General features: G+C 39.8%; 1 protein-coding gene and 1 long non-coding RNA gene across 5 annotated transcripts in view; one reads left to right on the plus strand and one right to left on the minus strand.

Moving 5' to 3' along the window:
- Window positions 1-1,777: 1,777 nt before the first annotated feature.
- Window positions 1,778-12,628, minus strand: LOC309862717. The gene is made up of 3 exons (XR_014310674.1): window positions 12,446-12,628; window positions 5,176-5,280; window positions 1,778-2,330 (listed from the first exon to the last, which is right to left on the minus strand). It is a non-coding gene; the product is annotated as an uncharacterized lncRNA (long non-coding RNA).
- Window positions 12,567-20,856, plus strand: part of MSRA (methionine sulfoxide reductase A) — a 425,594-nt gene continuing 417,304 nt past the window's right edge. For 2 of the 4 annotated variants that reach the window (XM_082726896.1, XM_082726902.1), the window contains exon 1: window positions 12,567-12,898. In XM_082726896.1, coding sequence (XP_082583022.1) covers window positions 12,763-12,898 — 136 coding nt within the window. In that variant the 5' untranslated portion in view covers window positions 12,567-12,762. Of the gene's footprint in view, window positions 12,899-14,794; window positions 14,889-20,856 lie in introns of those variants that run through there. The other 2 variants (XM_082726900.1, XM_082726905.1) reach the window with 2 other exon arrangements.

Below are 20,856 nucleotides of genomic sequence, written 5' to 3' on the forward strand. Positions count from 1 at the left end.
ACTCTTCATTGGGGAAATGCAAATCAAAACTACAGTGAGCTATCACCTTACACCTGTCAGAATGGCTCAAATCAAGCACACAAGAAACAGCAAGTGTTGGAGAGGATGAGAAGAAAAAGGAACCCGCGTGCACTGTTGGTGGGAATGCAAAGTGGTGCGGCCACTTTGCAAAAGAGTATGGAGGTTCCTCGAAAATTTAAAAGTAGAACTACCCATTGATGGAGTAATTGCAGTACTGGGTGTTTACCCCCCAAATATGAAAATCCTGATATGAAAAGAGATCCATGCATCTTCAGGTTTATTTGTAGCATTATTTACAAGAGCCAAACTATGGAAGCAGCCCAAGTGTCCATCGTTAGATGAATGGATAAAGAAGATGAGGTATATATACGGAATGGGATAGCATTCAGCCATAACAAAGAATGAAATCTTGCCGTTTGTAATGACATGGGTAGAGCTAGAAAGTGTAATACGAAGCAAAATAAGTCAGTCAGAGAAATTGAAAAGCCATATGATCTCACAGTATGCAGAATTTAAGAAACAAAACAAATGAGCAAAAGGGGGAAAAAAAACCCACAAATCAAGAAACAGACTCCTCACTATTGAGAAAAAACTCTTGGTTACCAGAGGGGAGGGGATTTGGGGGGGACTGGGTCACATAGTTGATGGAGATTTAAGAGTGTACTTACCATGATTAAAAAAAAAATAATTGATTAATTATTTTTTCCCTTTACCTAAAGGGAAAAAGAAAAGAAATGACCTTGAATTTGAGAGTTAAGAACACTCAGGTTTGAATCCAAATTCTTCTTTTTTAAAAAAGATTTTATTTATTTATTTATTTATTTATTTATTTATTTATTTGAGAGAGAAAGTGAGAGCGTGCGCAAGCAGGGGAAAGGGGTAGAGGAAGAGAGAGAGAGAGAGAAGCAGACTCCCTGCTGAGCAGGGAGTTCAATGCAGGGCTCTATTCCATGACCCTGGGGTCATGACCTGAGCCGAAGGCAGACGTGTAACAAACTGAGCCACCTAGTCGCCTTGAATCCAGATTATTCTTGTAGCTCTGTTTGCTTGGGTTTCTTTATGTATAAAACTATGAAAATGGGGCATCTGGGTGGTGCAGTTGGTTAAGCTATTGACTCTTGGTTTGGGCTTGCACCGAGATCTCGGGGTTGTGAGATGGGCACTGTGCTTGGGGTTATACACTCCAGCTCCTGGCTCCATGCTCAGCAGGGAATCCGCTTAGACCTTCTCTCCTTCTCCCTCTGCCCATCCACTCTGCCCTCACTCTCTCTTTCTCTCCCAAATAAAATAAATGTTAAAAAACAAAACCAGGGCGCCTGGGTGGCTCAGTGGGTTAAGCCGCTGCCTTCGGCTCAGGTCATGATCTCGGGGTCCTGGGATCGAGTCCCGCATCGGGCTCTCTGCTCAGCAGGGAGCCTGCTTCCCTCTCTCTCTCTGCCTGCCTCTCCATCTACTTGTGATTTCTCTCTGTCAAATAAATACATAAAAAAAAAAAATCTTTAAAAAACAAAACCAAACCAAACCTGTGGAAACAGGTCAGAGTGAAGTTTAGAAATAGTACATGTTAAGCTTCTAAACTGTGACTGGGGGTTAATAGGTGCCCAACAATTAGTAAGTATTGTTATTATTGTTATATTTATTTTCCTCTTAAAACTCAGTGAAATCATCCATGCAATTAATTAAAATGCTTAAGATAGCTTTGTATCCTCTACAAACAAACCATAAATAAGGCCACATGGTTTTAAGCATGCAAACATAGAGTGTCACATTAAGCTTTTATTTATTCATTTATAAGAGTGTCTCTACCTAGTTAAGTGGATTTTTATGAAAAGACCAAAGACCAAAAAAAAAAAAAAAAAGAAAAAAGAAAAGAAAAGCCTTATCTCTGTTTCAATATGCCTGGGGATCCCCACAGTTATTCAGGAGTTTAGCAGAAAATATACGTAAGGGCTAACATGCCTCTTGGAGGGGACAAAGCCTTGCCTCTCATACAAGTTGTTCTTGACTTCATCTTCCGCACCTAGGACAGTCCTGGTGCAAGGCCCTTCATATCTGTGACCAGCAGCTTCAGAAGCTGAGGGTCTGATCTTCTCTCTCGAAACCACTCCCAAGCCTCTCTCTAGAGCTATGCTGCGTGGCATCCCTTGGTCTGACTTGTGTGGTCCATTGGGATGGCTGGACTCAAGTTGTCTCCACTTGGAGTCCTGGGAAGACCTTACTCTTCCATGTTGTATGCCGTCCGGTTGCAGCCTAGTGTATGGCATGGAGTTCAACAGCATTTACCAAACAAATGAGGGTTTCAGCAGAATCTGCATGTAGGGGGCAAGATAAAAAGCACACTGAAAGCAACACATTAAAAAATATATATATCATTTACCTTCTGTAACCGAGAAGGAGGTATGTTCTCTGTAATTTACTTAATGGCATAAATCTACCTTACATAAAAATTGATTTCTCAATTCTCACTAAATGAAAATGTCTTCATGTATTATATGACTTTTCAGGGAGTATGTTTTTCTTCCTTATTGTGGTTTTTGTTTTTGTTTATTTATTTTTTAAAATTTTATTTATTTGTCAGAGAGGGAGAGAGAGCATGTGTGTGAGAGAGAGAGAGAGAGTAAGCACAAGCATGGGGAGCAGCAGGCAGAGGGAGAAGCAGGTTCCTGATTGAGCAAGGACCCTGATGCAGGACTCAGTCCCAGGACCCTGGAATCATGACCTGAGCTGAAGGCAAACAGATGCTTAACCAACTGAGCCACCCACGTGTCTGTTTTTATTTTTGATTTTTAGTAACCCTGGCATGTAGGTGGTTTTTTAAAAGAAAATTGCCAAAATAATTTGACACTGAGATTTCTAAGTTTATAGAAAAGTTTCAGCATATAATTGGGCTCGGTTTGTGATGTATACAATATAATATGATGTAGCTTGGAAATTGGGTAGTGACAAAGCTTTATAGATTCTTCTGGACAGGTACCTCTTCTTGTCCTCTTCTTTGCTGAACACCTGTCCTCAAATCCTCAGCTCCTTCCCCCATCCATGTCTATTTCTAGGATTCTGTCCCCAGGTTCATGCAAGGTGGGAGTAAGGGAAGGGACACTTGGCCTTCTCTCTCATCCTTTAAGTCATATCTTTTATATCCTTTCTACTCTACTGGTGAGAGATGGCTTGGAACAATGTGTGGTTAGGAAAACCGAGAGGGAGAATGAGATAGAGCCAGTGAGAAAAAGAGCACAGCTACTTGTTGGGAAACAAGATGGGGTTGAGAGGGTGGGTGGTAATGACTGGATGAGGGAGGAAGGGAACTTGTGTAGATGCAGTGGCTATTCTGTGTCCTCAGGGGCCATCACGCACATTGCCATGTGTGAGTTCCACATGTGCATTTCAAGTGCTGGTAAAATTGGATCAAACATCTTGGAAGCTAGCATACATTGTCTATTTTCAACTTTACCAAATGAGGGCCTTAAAAGAATAACCACTGTCTCTCATCACCACAACGTGTGAAGGAAGGATGCTTTGACACCAGAAAAGTCAGAAGTGCATTATTTTAGAATAAAGGATAACTTTTCAAGTTGGATATATTTAATATTATGAAAAAAATTATTGCATTATCTTTTTCACCTCTCATTTTGCTATTTTGTTGTAGATTGTTACTATACAATATTTCATTTGTTTGCAAGGTCATCCTAGGAAGTAGGGAACATCCCTTACTCTTAGTCAGGATAAATACCCCTTCTGTATGCTTTGATAGATCACATGTAATGGGAGAGAAATTTAAACAACATAACTCAGATGTATAAAAAGTCATCATTCCCAGCGATGGAAGGAAACACTTGATCTTGCCAAGTAAAAGCAGCTTTTTGGTGGTTTTTAGTTTTAAATTGCCTGTTTGGGTAACTGCTCAGTCCTTTGGGATTCTCTCCTGGATTCTTCTTCTCATTTTCAAGATGGCATTTGGGTCTGGAGAGAGGTTATGTGTCCTCCTGGTCTAATGGCCTCCCATTAAGGTAACTGTTGGCCTTGGCCTCTGTCCTCAGTGTATCTGCATTGGTGTGGCTTGTGCTCCTGGCCCCTGAGCTCCTGCACTGCTGAGACACAGCTGCTCTTATTCCATCCATTGGGCATTATGCTGGCTCCTGCTAGTGATGACTGAGGACCTTGTTTTTGCATCTCGTCACAAGGTCTCAGTATTTGGGTCTCCTCACTCCAACTCCAGGCTTTATTTGGGTCTTTGGTTCTGTTGGTCCTTCCAAACCCTTAATCCCCTTGGGACCTGGGAATGCTCTCCTGCTTTCTCCATAGTCAACACAATTGTGCAGGATCTTGTGAGGCTGTCCTCAGCCCCATGGCTCCTCCTCTGCACATATACCACATTGCATCCCCTGCCAAAAGTAAGACTCTTCTGAGAGATTTATAGTCTCTCTAGACCATGGTTTTAAATTTTTAAAAAAATTTATTCTGATTCTTACTATTTTACCAAAACCTACACTAAGGAATACGTTTTATGTCTAGGTACAGTGCATGTATAGTGCATAGATATATATGCCAAAGAAATAAAGATTTCCCCCAATTCTATTTATCTTCACTATGTATAGACTCACTCTGATATCTTCTAATATAGTCAACTTTAAGTCATTTAAAAATGCGTTGATCCAATCTACTAGACTAATCTCTTTATGGATCAGTGGGCCACTTTCACAGGTTATGCCCCGGGAAATGAAGCACCAGCTCCCAAATCATCTTCCCTATGTTTTGAGGTTTCCATCCCCAAATCCATCCCAGGGTAGGAGAATGAGATAAGATGTTTGATATTCTCTCTTATCTCTTAAGTGATGTCCTTTACCATTGCTAGGCTAGGGTTTATTTAAAGACCAGTCCTGTTCACTTGGTTCTTATTATGTGAAATCAGTTAAGAAAAACCCTTTAATTCTGATAAGCCTGGTTTCTAAGAATATTCTCTATCTTACCTTGACTTTAAAAAATAGTTTAAAAAAAAAAAAACAAATATTTTTCACCTCATGGTCTCTGTGGGTCAGTAATTTGGAGGCATGTTTGCTGGGTAGTTCTGGCTCGGGGTCTCTTATGAGGTTGCAGACAAGATGTCATCTGAAAGCTTGACCAGGGCTGAAGAATCTGCTTCCAAGATTGCTTACTCACCTGGCTGCTGGCAGGAGAACTCAGTTCCTCACCATGTGAACTTCTTCAGAGGGCTGATTAAAGATCTTCATGATGTGACAGCTGGCTTCCCCTACAGGGGGTGATCTAAAAGAGAGGAAGAAGGAAGCTTGCATTGCCTTTTATGACTTAGTCTCAGAGATCACACACACCATCACTTCTGCCTTATTCTATTCATTTGACACAAACACCAAGTCCAAACAAAATGTAAAGGGAGGGGAATTAGGCTTCACTTTTCAAAGGGAAAACAATAAAGAATTCATGTATGTTTTAAAACTTCACAGTAATTTGTATATCTTTTCAGATAATTATTAGTACAAGGCAGTACATGCTATGTGCTACCTGAGTGATGTAAACAGTGAGTTTTATGGGAGAGCCCAGACTGAAAGAATAACCACTGTTCCCTTGTGCAGTCAGGGAAGGTTGCACAGAGAAAACAAGTCTTGAATTGAGTGGTGAAGAATAAGGTCAGAAAACCAGAGAGAATGAGGCAGGGATTGCAGTTGGTATCAACAGAATGAATGAAGTTGTGTAGAAAAGTTCGAGAGCCTTCAGATTGCTCCATATTACTCATGATGGTTTCCTATTCACCCCAGTAGACTCTTAATAGCAGTTCTCACTCCTGATCTCCAACACTCTCTTTAACAAAGTCTGACTGCCTTACATCTTGTCACTTCTGGGTCTGCTTTCTGAAGAGCAAGAGGCAGTTTTGTAGGTGGATCTGGGCTCAAACATTAATATATTCACTCTACCCACATAGCAGAAACACACTTTTTAGAAGTGTGTACAGTTTAGCAGTCTTTGAAATAGGGATACAATTGTGAAACCATCATGACAATCAAGCTAATCCACGACTCTCAAAATTTCCCTATAAATCTTTTTATGTCACTGCCCATCCCTTACTTGCATTCCCAGGCAACCACAGATCTGCTTTCTGTTACTGCAGATTACTGTGCATTTTCTAGGATTTTAAGTAATTGGAATCATACAATTTTTACTCTCTCTCTCTCTTTTTTTTTTATTTTTAGTTTGGTTCCTTCCACTCTGTATAGTGGAATCATCCGTGTTGTTGAGGATATCAATAGTTCATCACCTTTTACTGATGAGTAGAATTCCATTGTAAGGATATACAACAATTTGTTTACCCATTCACCTGTTGGTAGTCATTTGGGTTGTTTCCAGTTTTTGCCTATTACAGTAAGACTGCAATGAACCTTTGAGTATAAGACTTAAATGGACAAAAAAAAAAAAAGACTTAAATGGACTCATATTTTCATATAAGATGATTGTGTCATATGGCAGATGAGTGCTTAACTTCTTAAGAAACTTATATAACGTTTCCAAAATGTTCATATAATTTTAGGTTATTACAAGCAGTGTATGAGAGTTCCAGTTCCCCCACATCATTGATACTTGGTATGGTCAGTGTGTTAAATTGTAGCCATCATTCTGGTGAGTGTGTAGTGGCTTCTTATTGTGGTTTGTATTTCCATTTCCCTATAATGACTGAAGTTGTTGAATAGTTTTTTTTTTTTTTTTTAAAGTGCATGTTTGCAATCCATATATCTTTCTTGGTGCAGTGTCTGTTTTTGCTCAATTTTGCTCATTTAAAATGTGCTGTTTGTTTCTTATTATTGAATTTTGAGGGTCATATATTCTGGATATAAGGACTTTATCAGAAATGTTATTTGTAAATATCTTGATTTTTGATAGAATATAATTGATCAGTTTTCTTCTTTTATGGCTCATGCATTTTGTGTTCTAGCCAAGAAGTTTTGTTTACTCTAAGGTCATAAAGATTTTCATCTATTTTTTCTTTTAGAAATCTAGAAGTCACTATTTTAGAAGTCACAGTCTTTGCAACTTGATTGAAAATTAATCTAATATATATGTGTAGGTTTATTTTGGGACTTTCTAGTTTGATCTATTATTCTGTTTGTTTCCTATGGTCAGAATCACACTTTCTTGGCTATTGTAGTTTTGTAAAAATCTTGAGCTCAGGTAGTGAAAGTCTTCTAGCTTTGTCCTTTTTCATAGTATTTTGTGTCAAACTGTCAGGTGTTGGGGTGGTCAACTAGGACAACAAGCAGAACTGAAAACAACAATCAAGTCTTTATTCACTAACTGTGATAGTGTAGGCAAGAGGCCCAAATGGAGAGTGCTGGCTCCTGTTCCATCTTTCCACAAGGAATAACACTGAGTGCAAGGGTCAATCACATGACATGCAGGACAAAAGGGGGGAAATTGTCTCCCTGATGAATAGCACTAAACAAAAGTCTGGTGTGTGGAGGAGAAACCACTCCAAGAGGCTTCCAAATGGAGATGCCTGGTCTAGAAATGCAGATCTGGTTATGAGCATGGCTCTTGTGGGGTGGAGCCGAAGTCTTAAGTTCTTGACTATGATTCCCTCCAAGAGACTGTAATTCATTGCCTGTACACCAAATGTGAGGAGGGCAGTTTTGCCTCATGAGACCTGCTGGGAAAAGCCTTTGTAATAGCCGGTGGTTGGGCCTAAAAGATGACATGAAGGATTTTGGCCTGGAGCTGAACTCCTCAGTTTTTGGCCAGTCTTGGACCTTTGCATTTGCACCTGAGTTTTAGAATCAGCTTGCCAATTTCTAGAAAAATGTCTGCTGAGTCTTTTTTTTCCCCCAGGATTTCATTGAATCTACACATCAATTTTGGGAGAAATGGCATCTTAACAATATCTGGATGCCAAATCTTCTGATCCATGAACATGGTATACCTCTGTATTTATTTAGATCTTCAAGATTTCTCTTAACAGTGTTTTGTGGTTTTTGATGTATAGGTCTGACACATCTTTAGTCACGTATATCTCTTAATACTTAATATTTTTTTGGATGCTATTTTAAATGGTGTTTTAAAAACTCCAATTTCTATTTTTTCTTTTTCTTTCAAATATAGTAACACAATAAATTTTTGTATATAGCTAGCATCCTAAAGTGTTGCTAAATCAACATATTAGCTCTAGTAGCTTTTCTGTAGACTTCACAACATTAACCTAAACTATATGGCATTGATGTAATGGCAGGCAGCTGACAATAAGGACACAGATATTACAGGCTGGAAAGCTGGTGATCTTTTTTATGCTGCCATAAAACATGTGATAAAATTGTCAACTCAATATCTTGGAAGTCCAACCACATGCTCTTTGAATCTGTAACCATAGGGAAAATGGTCAGAAGGGTGAATCTCTGGCCAATGAGAGAGTATTGGCTGTTGCCTGCCTCCTTCAGGAAAAGTCCCTTGAGAAAGATGATCTCAGGTAGAAGCCAGTGATTTTAAGAGAGGAAGGGAAATAAAGCTCTGCTAAGATTGGGGTTTTCTGCCTGCAGTCTGCAATACAAATTGACTGAGGGTGGTTATTTAGGGCCTTATAGTTTTGATAAAGCCAAAAGCTATTATACTCCCAATAACAGAAGATAAAACTGCGACGCAAAGCCCTTCTTAAGGGCCATTAGCAAAGTGTTTTCTGCCAGATGATAGAAGGCAAGCAGTGAAGAGCATATTAAGGGGAATGCCTTTCCAACCAAACCTGCTGTTTTTGCTGGCTGCAAGGGCACTGTAATTAAGTTAATAGATACAGGATAGATGGGACAAACAGAGCCTAGCAAATAAAAATGAAGAGTAATTAGGCATTAGAAATATGACTAGATGAAATCTTTCGTTGTGGTTATTTGTACAAGGAATTGTAAAAGGAACAAATAAACCAGAAATATATTCAATATTTTTTTTCAAATGGGGTTGACAAAAAGCTACAAGTCTAGCTCGCCAGAACCTGTGTGCATTTGACCCCGAAGTCCCTCAAAACGGCACCAGTAAGAAACTGGGCCCCAAAAGACATGTATGCTCCCAGGAGGGCATACTCGTCAATATACTCTTCAGAAGCAATCATGGAGAACCATGGATAAGAACATCTCAGAGAGTAAAACCAGTTACTTCAAATGTAACAGCAGAGGAATTCCTTCTGGAAAGCAGAAATGGGGTCTAACCATGAATTTACTTGACCACCTGGACAATCCTGAAGCCCCCCCCCCCTTTAAAATTATTTATTCAACAGAGATAAAGAGCACAAGTAGGCAGAGCGGCAGGCAGAGGGAAAGGGAGAAACAGGCTCTCTGCTCAGTGGAGAGCCTCATGCGTGGCTCAGTCCCAGGACCCTGGGATCATGACGTGAGCCTAAGGAAACCACTTAACTGACTGAGCCACCCAGGCGCCCCTGAAGTTTCCCTTTTGTAACATTTTGCTAGGCAGCGGACCCATGATTACTTCTCTCCCCCATCATTCTTCTTGCAAATAATTTTTCATATTCCTACCTCACCAGGTATGTAGGGGAGGGTGTGGGAGAGGGGAGCAGATACCTCGTCTTTTAGTTAGTAGGTCACTGGGTCATGAGGAGTTTTATTTAGACTTGTAAAGGACTATATATCATCCTCAGATCATAGACTTAAGAGCTGGATGCAATAATTCTTGGAACTTTGGCTTTTCTCCCTTTGGGATAGGGTGCGTTGTTAGAAGATGGGCATATATAAATATCTGGGTGGCCAGTGACAGAATTTTTCAACAAGGTAAATTCTCACCTTCCTTTATTACTAGAACCGCTGGGTATCTGCTGGATCCATGGGTACCCAACTAGAGAACTTTATCTCCCACCTCCTAGTTAAATTTGGTTATGTCTCTAATCAGGTCAGTGGAATGAGTGAGTAGTGCTACCTCTGAGACTCACTCCCAGGAGTAGAGATGTATATCCCTTTCTTTTCTGCCTTTTTGCTGGGTTAAGATACAGGTGTGATGGCAGGTTCTGGAATGGAGGTTATGTACAAGGATAGCAGCACTGACCTACCATTCCTGGACCAGTGACCTCTGGACCACTATGGGAGAGAAAAACCCAAAATGATCTTGTTTCACAGTGCCATAAATACAGAGAACAAACTGATGGCTGTGAGGAGAGGAAGCTGGGGGATGGGTAAAATGGGTGTAGGGGAGTGGGAGGTACAGACCTCTACGGATGGAATGAGTAAGTCACAGGCATAAAAGATATAACATGGGGAATACAGTCAATGGTATTTTAATGGCGTTGTATGGTGACAGATGGTAGCTACACTTCCGGTGAGCTTAACTATAGATTTGTTGAATCTGAAGCTAATTTGGTAGATCAGAAACTATTGTTAACACTGTGTGTCAACTATGCTTCAATTACAAAAATCCAAACTATCTTGTTTCATATACGGTATCTTTGGGTCTCTGTTAAAGCAACCTTATCTGTATCCCAGCTAAAACCTAGGCCTAGATTTGGAGTAGAGTATTGAGTCAGTATTCTTGTCTCCAACGGCCAAGGCGGAGCCATTCTTGAACTGTGATAAAAACCTTTTGCTTATCTAAGTCAGGCTTTTGGCCCAATTAAACCAATACTAACCACAGAACACTTAATGTATGCCAATTCAGCATGAGATATTACGGAAGAAATGACATGGTCCTATCAGCACTTAACTACCTACTTTTAGATTGTATGTAAAAGAGAAACTTTGTATTTTGGGTCTTTTTCATATCTAAGAGGATGATTACACTGCATCCTAAAAAACACACATTGTTAGAATTTGTTGAAAAACCAGTACATGATCACAAAACTACAAATCAAAGCAGTGTGTGCCCAATTGGGAATACAAACAAAAAAAGACTGTTTGGAGCTCACAAGGGATTAGAAGGGTCTCAAGAAAATAGAGTCCTAGTTGTGAAAATGGCATTACAGAAGGCAGGAATATTTTTTCTCCTTAAACCAACCAACCAACCAACCTCACTGTAAACTTTTCTTGCAACTATTCTTGTAAGTGAGATGAGAAACCACTTTATTAAAAAAAAAAAAAAAAGCTTTGAAATCAATCAAGGTCCTTTTCCTTTAAAAGTATTTTCTGTAACATAAATAATATAGGCATTGGTAAACTTGAGAACACTGTAACAACAAAGAACATTTAAGAAGGTGGGAGTCAGTAGATCACTGAACCACAAAACTGCAACCATTATTTTAATTTTTTTCTAGTCTTTCTTCAGTGGGTGTACAAGTGGAGATACATGTATTATATATACTACAGAGTACACATATACATACTACAGTTCTGTTTTACTTTTTCATTTAATATTACATAAGTACTTCATGATGTGAAAAATTCTTCAGTTCTTAGTTGCTGTTATTTCTAACATGTTTAATTTCATACAATCAACCACAAAACAGAGAAAGTCAGTATGTATGAAAAGGCAATAATTTAAAATACACACACACACACACGCGCACACACACACACACACAGTTTCCTCTGGCAGAAGAGCGATCTAATTTTTTCAAGCACTTAGCAGTGACCAAGCGTAGAAGGGACACCTTGGGGTGCTCTCAGGAGAGGCCTATAGAAACTATACTGCATAATCTCATAGCAAAAACAAATAAATCAAAAGTAAAAACCGAGACAAATTGCCAGAGGAAATCTAAAATAAAAATAAAAATCTTAAATAAAAACTTTACACTTAATGTTACATGTCTGACCATATTCTACAATATAGTAGAGCCACCTTCCTGTCCTTCTCTTATAGTCCAGACCACATTAAAACAAAAGGGTAACTCACTCATGGGGGAGAGGTCCGGTCAAACTCTTCATTTCTGTGGGTGCTAATCTTAAATTCCTTCCCTCACGAGACTATTTGCCCATTCGAGCAGAACATTTGTGTGAAACCAAAATTTCACCTATGGAACTCCCAAGTCACCCATCTGGCCCTACCCACCTTATTTTTCTGGTTGAAAATTTGTCACAGGAACAAATGTTATCTCCCACGATTAGAGAAACAAGGCTGATCCAACAGCACCATTAAATTCATATAATTAATGGTGGTGTTAGTGCCTTCTCTATTTTCCCCCCTGCAAAATGGGTTTAGCAGTGTATTTGTATGTGTGTACATACACATCAGACATTATTTTGAATTATCTTCCGTATTCTGAGCTTTTGGCAAGTTGTGCTTAGTTTTTATTTTGGATACTCATCTTTTTAATAATTTATCATTATAATGGCTCGTGTCAATACATACACCTTCTAGCTGCCTGTAGATTAGGTTGTCTTATACCTTATTGGACACACTGAACAACTGCTAAGGTTTTTAAGGAGGGAACGAACTTTAAAATCAAAGGCTAGGCATTAGTATTACTGGCCTCTGCCGCTGCATGTACTTCGTATCGCAATTAGTATACCTGTTCTCTGCCTGGAAACTTTGCACCAAAGCCAAACCAGAAATACTCTCTGTTGCCTCCTCGGACCAGGCACCCCCGCCGTCTCCCCTCCCACCCAGGGGTGAGAACACGCCCTCAGTCACTGCCGGTCTGGCCCAAGCCTTGGGTAACCTCTGTTCCCGGGCGGCAGCGGCCACAGCCCGCAGCGCACGCGGCCTCAGCGGACTCCGCCCGCAGCGCGGCCCAGTGCACGCCGGTCCCGCTGCCCACTCTGCAGCGGCGGCTCCGCTCACGACCGCGCCGTTCCGTTCGGCGGCCCGTCGGCCAGCGACCCGCCCATGCTCTCAGCCGCCAGGAGGTCTAGCCACCTCTTCCACAGCCTCTTTCCCGGCTCAAGAATGGGCGACTCCGCCTCTAAGATCGTCAGCCCGCAGGAGGCCTTGCCTGGCCGGAAGGAGCCTATCCCCGTTGCGGGTAAGGACGCGGGCACGCGCAGAAGACACGGGTATCGTCGCGGCGCATGCGCGTCATAACCCGGCGGCTGCGCGTCCTTGGCCGGTCCGGAAGAGAGCTGAGGACCCGACTCGGGTGGCTCTTTAAGCTGGGGTCTGCGCAGGCGCGGAGAGGCTCCGACCGGGGCGGGTGGGTTGTAGCTTCTTCTTTGTTTGCCTTGTTACCCCCTAAAACAGCACCGAGCCCTTTGATGGGATCTAGTATGTTGATGTAAGTCACCTAGAGTGCAAATACATCGGCGGCTCCAATCTTTGGGTAGGAAAAGCGCTGACCCGATTTCCGCTCTTTCTCACAGATGTGTGTGCCTTCAGTGCCGGCTTCTGTGCCTCCCTTTTCTTTTTCTGGGGTACGATCGGCTGGGATACTGGCCGCTTGCCGCGATGGTGCCGTGTTGTGTTGTCACTGGAAGCAATGCAGTGATGCAGAACGATAAAAACTGCAGTTTTGGAATTGTATCTCAGACCACTGTACCAGTTGGAAGAATTATCCTCAGGCTTCCACTATCCTCCCTGAGTTCCCGGTTTCTCCCAATTGGCAGGAGGTGTCCCTGGCCCAGTGCTCGCGGGTCTTGCCCGTGTTTATCAGTAGTCGGAAGTGTCCGCTGTAGAGTTGTGCTTTTCAAACTTAAAAATGATTTTCTAATCTCATACCAACTCTTTTGGAAAATACAGTAAAAAAAAAAAAAAGAAAAAGAAAAAAAGAAATGCCAGAAAAATCATCACATGGTTGGGCGCCCAGTAATGTTAAACTACTCTAAAAGTCATTTGGATAAAGCTTAAGCCTCAATATCTGTCGTAGACCTGTAGCAGTTCACAGACAGCCCAGGTCCACCAACCAAGGGACCATTGCCGTTATCTTGGTGCAGTGCTTCTCAAAGCGTGGTCCCTACAATTGGTGTTTTAAACAAACCCTCTGGGCGATTCTAATGTACTCCATAGTTTGTACACCATTGCTTTGGAGCTGTTGGAGGATTAAACGGTGATTAGTCTTTTACATATGGCTCAATGCCAAGATAAATCCTGCATTTAAAAATTCCTAGGAATTCTGTTTTTCTTTCCCTTAAAGAATTATTGAGTGATAGGAGGAGGTCATAATGAGGTGAAAATATCATACACAATCCTAGATTATCAGCATGAGTTTGGAAAAGGTAGAAGTTTTTTGGATGTGGGGCAGTTTGGAAACGGACTCTGTAACTTGTTCCTCCATCTACATTAGCAGTTTTGCGTCCTGTGTCCCCCCTCCACTTCAACTCCAACTCAGGGCAGCCCTAAACGTTTATTTTTGATTCAAATTCAGAAAATGAGTTTTAAACTTAAAAATAAATTCTCTTTTACAAATCAGTATTCATAATCGGATACTTAGAGTCAGTGCTTTTTCATTGCCGAACACCCCCATCTTGTACTAAACTTCTTTACATACCACATTCTCTTTGATATGCCCTCCCAGACATCTAAAAAACAACAAATGAACACAAAAATCTTGATCAGACTTGCAAACTGGTTCAAGATCAACTTTGACCAAAATTTAGTTTTGCTTAATCTCAATCAAAGTCTTCCCCGTCACTTACCTGATACATAAATGACATTTTTGGTAAAAGATTAACCAACATGGCAGAAATGAACCAATGATTTATTTGTCACATCCACCTGGTAACTCTAATGGCAAACCTCGGGGTTTGGTTCTCTTCCAGGCTCTTTTTATACAGCCATGCATACATCTCTGTATCTGGACCAGTAAGCTGATTTTTTTTTTGGTGGAGGGCCAAGCCTACAATGCATATGCATATGCAATGCATATGTCCTTATTGCTCAGCTGTTGTAACTCTTTTCCTCCCCAAATATTTCAGTTTTAGATTGTGGCCTTTCCAATCCCCACTCCTGGTACAACTCTTCCCCTGGCAGGTTGGTGAAGGTTCTGACTGGCCCCAGAAATGGGGATTTTCACCTCCTTGGTAAGTTTTAGTGGCTGTACGCTTGAAGCTTATGGACTTAATAGTACTGTTTTGAAAGTCAAATTCCTCTCTGTCCCAGCCTCCAATCTGTTTAGCAGCCCTTCACTTCTCCTCATTATCTCTGCCTGTTGTTAATCATACCCGGACTTTCAAAAGTTCTGTGACAGAAGCATCACCTTTTGATCTTAGAAGATAAGCCCTATTTAGTGTCTTTGCTTCAGCCCAGTACTAAGCTCTGTCTTTGTGCTCTATTACCAATACTTTTGGTGTGAGGAGTTAATCATGGTAGCTTTAATCCTACCTTTTTTTTGGTACTCCTAAGGAAACTTACACCCTTTTATAAACTATGGCCTAATAGTAGATTTCAACTTTGTGAGAGGGTAAGATTCAATCCTTCAAATTTCTGTGATGTTTAATTTCTCCCAGGCTACCTGTAGTGAATGAAAAGATGAATAGTCCTGTTCTGGGTGATTGGTCACAACTAAACTTGGACTGGACTGGCTCCTTTGAAGCGCACTGTGTTCAGGTTCATGGGCAGTCCTGGACAGCACTGGCTGGCTGGCAGGGCATGCATAGTTTGCCTGTTCTTGTATGTGGAGGTGGTCTCTCTCTGTTTCAGTGCCTGTCTATAAACCAATACTCACAGAACTTTGGGACTGAAGGAAGAGTGGAATTCATGCTTGTTGAACTGAATTGGTGGGCAATTAATTGCTAGAGATAGGCAGGAGGTGGAAGGCTTATAATGAAAATCTTATAGTGAAAACCCATGCTGTTGAAATGTAAGTTTATTATAGTTAGAACTAATCTTATTTCCAGTGAATTAATTCCTGTAAAAGCCCAGTTTTTATTTTACTCGAGTGGCACCTTAAAAATTTTTATTTTCTTGCATTTTGGAAATATTGCAAATCTGCTTTTTTGATCAGGTGTTTGGGATTTGGTGATATCATTCAAGATAACATTGACAGCTCATATTTAATCTCTGATTTCCTGGGCTTATAGTCTTAGGTAGTGTTCACTATTACTTGTGGTTTTTTTATCTGGAGAGGGGAAGAGATGTAGAACACCTGCTCCTGGTGTACTCTTTTAAGAACTTTAAATATAAATAGAAAAACAATAGAACAATATGGGTAATCCCCAAAGTGGCTTCTTGAAAAATAATTGTGCTGTAATAATGAAATTTATACATTGTAGCTATCTAATAAAAAAGGAATAAAATACAAATACACAAAATAAGAACTGAGAAGGGGGAGTAATAGAAGTAGAAAACTTAAGGAATCATAAGAGACTATTTAACTCTTCGAAAATAAATTTGAAAATTTGGATGGAATAGATAATTTTTAGGCAAATATAATTGACCCAGATTGATACAAGAAAGATCCCATTCTGTTTTGGAAATAACAGAATGATTTTTCTAGAAGAAATGAAGTCATCAAAGAGTTGCCTCCTCTCAAAGCATCATGTTCAGACAATTTCACAGGCCACTTTTGCTACTCACAACCCTGAGATCATGACCTGTGCCAATATCGAGAGTCAGAGGCATACTGTTTACCACAGTGGCTGCACCACTTTGCATTCCCATCGGCATACATGAGGGTTCCTTTTTCTCCACATCGTCACTAACGCTTGTGTTGTTTTTGTGTTTAGCCATTCCAGCAGGTATGAGGTAGTATCTCATTGTGGTTTTGATTTGCACGTCCTGATGATGAGGGATGTTGAGCATCTTTTCATGTGTCTCTTGGCAATCTGTATGTCTTCTTGGAGAAATGTTGTTCCTGTCTTGTGCCCGTTTAAAATTGGATTATTATTTTTTGGTGTTGAGAAAATTTTCATCTTTTTATAACTTGTGTCTTAGTAGATTTTTACTAAGATTCAAGAAGATTCACACCTTCAAACTTCTTTTATGTGAAGCTTTTCCAAGGCTGCTTAAAGTGGATCAAAGCATGACTAGGCCTACTCTGGGTGATTGGTTGTTATTTAACGTTGTTTTGTAAGTGGTAGTTAATGTAGTTAGATAGGCGAAGGCAATTAGAGATGTACAAATTGGAAAAGAGAATGTAAAATTGCCACTAGTTTGTAGATCAGGACATTATATACCTGGAGAATCTAAGAGAATTAATAGTAAGGTATCAACTTACTAGACAACAACCAGTAGCTTTCCTCTATGCAAATAACTTGTTAGAAAATATAATGAAGGAACACACCCCGTTTATAACAGCAATGAAAAAAGTTAAAATTTATGTATTAACTTGGCAAGAAATATGCAAGACCTATGTGAAAAAAACTTCCAAATGCTACTGAAAGACACAAAAGAAGATTTGCACAAATTGTAAAGACATACCAAGTTCTTGGATAGAAGGAGTGAACAGAAAACTTATATCAGTTCTCCCTGTAAGTTAATTTATCAAGGTAACATGGTTTTAATAAAAGTACTAATATTTTTTTGTTTTATTCTAGAGCCAGGCACACTAATTAAAAAAAAAAATCATATGGAAAGAAAAGAGAAAGAGTTATGGTGATGTCAAAGAAGAGCAAAGAGGGGCAGCTGTCCCTACCACACAGTAAAAGTGAAACTTCATAACGTAATCAGTGTGATACTGGTCCACGAATAGATCCATGAGATAGGATAGAAAGATCAGAAATTTTTAAATATGTATGGAAATGTAGTATATCATAAAGGTGATATCTCAAATCAGTGGGGAAAAGATGGACCATTCAATAATAAATAGCTATGGGAAAACTGGATAGCCATAAGGAAAAAAAAAAAAGTTGGATCTGTAGTTTACATCGTAAATCAGAATAATTTCCCAAACAGATATTTGATGATAATAGCTCATGCTAATTGGGTGTGTACTGTATATCAGGCACTCTAGTAACTACTTTACATTTACTAAGATATTTAATCCTCATAGTAACCCCCTGGGTTAGTAATTATTATTAACCCCCTTTATTGATGTGGAAAATGAAGCCCTTATGGGTTTGGTGACTTATCCAAGGTCATATAGCTAATAAGTCATGGAGCTGGGACATGAATGGGGGCTGTCTGGCTCTAGAGTTTGTGATTTTAACGACTGTACTCTACTGTTTTTTTCATTTAGTTACATGTGAAAATGAACCAATTCAAGTGTGATAAAGGGATATTTCCTTTATAATCTAAAGGAAATAATCTTTATAATAATCTTTAAAATCAGAAGACTTAAAAAAACTGATAAATTAGATCACATCAAAGTAAAAATCTTCTCATGGCAAAGATTACCGTAAGCAAAATCAAAAGGCAGACTGGGGTAAATATTTGCAACTTACAAGTGAAGGACTATTCTGCCTAATACCTAAGAAGCTCCTAGAAATTAATAAGAAATCACCAACATCCGTTAGAAAAATAGGCAAGGTTATGAACAGTTAGTTTACAGAAAAGCAAGTACAATGGCTCTTAAACATATAAAGGGGTGCTCAACCTCACTCATAATGAGGAGGATGCAAACACCATTTTTCATTTTTCAGATTGGCAAAAATCCAGAACTTTGATGGTACATTCTGTTGGTAAATCCTTAAGGAAAAAGGCACTCTTGTACATTGCTGGCAAGAGTGTAAATTGGCTCCCCTCTTACGGAAGGCAATTTGGCAATATCTATAAAAAATTTAAATGCATATACCTTTTGACCCAGGAATTCAATTCTGGGAATTTATCCTACAGATACACTTGCACGCATGCCAAATGATGACTATCCCAGGTTATTCACTGCAGCTTTGTTTGCAGTAACCGAAGATTGGAAACGACCCAAATACCCATCAATAGGGGCTAGTTAAATAAATCATGGTTCGTCCTCACAATGGAATATGCAGCTGTAAAAAAGAACGTGGAAAAACCTATATGAATGGGTGTGGAGAGATTGCCAAGATATAGTGTTACGTGAAAAAGGCAGGGTCGGAACAGTGTTAATATGGTATGCTAATTTTTGTGTGAACAGGGAGGAAAATAATAAGATGTATGCACAAAGAAACTTTGAAAGGTTAGCTAAGAAGCTAATAGTTGGGGAGAGGGCTGTGCGGGTTGCCAAAGGTGGATGGGACACACAAGTGGGAGACTTTCCTTCATGATTCTTATAACATGACTGCATTATTGAGTTAAATAACTCTGCTCTGAGGATGATCTCTTTCTGAGGTTTTTAGTTTAATTGACCACCTTTCTATCACTTTTGTCATCCCTATTTCAAGTTCTTATTCTTTTTTAAATTTTGCTCTCTTTTTCTTGTCAAGTAAGTCTTTTTTTCTTCCCCAACTTGCTTTTGTAATCAAAATCTACATTTTGGCGTGATTTAAAAAATCTAAATTTAGAGGGTGAAATTGGAATAAGTTAATCCAAGTCATTTTACATTTCATAAATATTCATTTTTATTGAAGCATCAATTGTGGTGGCATCATTTATACAAAGAAAAGATCTTTGGGGACAAATTCCTTCCACTATTATGTAGAAGGCATTATGTGTGTTTCTTTTATTTTGAGTGATGTACATAGACTTTGAAAAGAAAATGATAGAAAACAATTTTCCTTTTAGAAAAATTTTCCCCAATGTGTGATTAATTTCTAAATTGGAGGACACGGAACTATTATTTCTCCTCTTTGCATCTTGTTTCAAGCTCTTTATTTTATCCTCTGTTTCAGAACCCTCAGTGTTTCCCTGAAGTCCCTAGGATAAGGGTATTCCATACCTCCCATGATCTGGTCCTTACCTTCCCAGCCTTTCTTCCTGCTGTGCCCCTACAGAATCCCACCCTCTGACTAACATGTGTTTCAGTGTTTTGCGTCTGGAATTGCTCATGTGATTCTACCCAAGTGGGTTCCACATGCCAGTGTTTTCATTTAGTCATTCATTAAATGTCTGTTAAATGCCTGCTTAGGTAAAATACTATTTTCCATATATTCTTTTTTTAAAAAAATATTTTATTTATTTATTTGACACAGAGAGAGAGAGAGAGACAGAGAGAGAGAGATCGAGATCACAAGTAGGCAGAGAGGCAGACAGAGAGGAAGGGAAGCAGGCTCCCTGCTGAGCAGAGAGCCTGATGCGGGGTTCAATCCCAGGACCCTGAGACCATGACCTAAGCTGAAGGCAGAGGCTTTAACCCACTGAGCCACTCAGGCGCCCCTTTCATAGATCCTTATCATACCTCATCCTCAAAACTTGCCCTGACTGGATTCTGTTTCTCCTATAAATGCATCCCTTTTTTCTCCAACCTAACTGATCCTCTTCTCTTCCCTTTTCTTTTTTTCTCTTTCTTCCTTCCTTTTCTTTCCTTCCCTCCTTCCCCTCCCCTTCCTTCCTTCTTTCCTTCCTTCCTTCCTTCCTTCCTCTCTTTCTTTCTTTCTTTTTTAAAGATTTTATTTATTTGACACAGAGAGAACACAAGCTGGAGGAGAGGGGGAAGCAGGCTCCCCATTGAGCATGATGCAGGCTTGATTCCAGGATCCTGGGATCATGACCTGAGTCGAAGGCAGATGCTTAACCAGCTGAACCATGCATGGGCCCCAATCCCTTTCTTTTCTTCTGGACAAGTAATGATATACAGTTTCATGAATCCTCCTTTTGGATTTTTCATTGTTACTTAGATGTCGTGCTGCTACCCAGGTTATTAAATCTGTCTTGTCTCCTCATATGAAGGGGAGCTCCCTTGAAATGTGGCTGTCCAGAGGGAGGGGCCATCCTTTACTCCTTGAAGGGAGGGGCTGGCTATGGTTGATACTGTTTTATCTTTTAGTCTGTAGTATTTCACGGAGGATACCACCAACATCAGGCACAAATTTATGATTTGTGGATATTGGGGAAAGTATGACTAATGCTGGTTGAAGGTGGTCTTTTTGTTTGACCTTTTCTAGCCATTGTGATACAGAGAAGCTAATATAGCTGATCTTTTGTCCTTGAGGTATATATTCAAAATTGGTTTTTCACTAATAGTAATAGATCTGGACTGAT

Source organism: Mustela nivalis, assembly GCF_964662115.1.
Source record: "Mustela nivalis genome assembly, chromosome: 4".
Lineage (NCBI taxonomy): Eukaryota > Metazoa > Chordata > Mammalia > Carnivora > Mustelidae > Mustela > Mustela nivalis.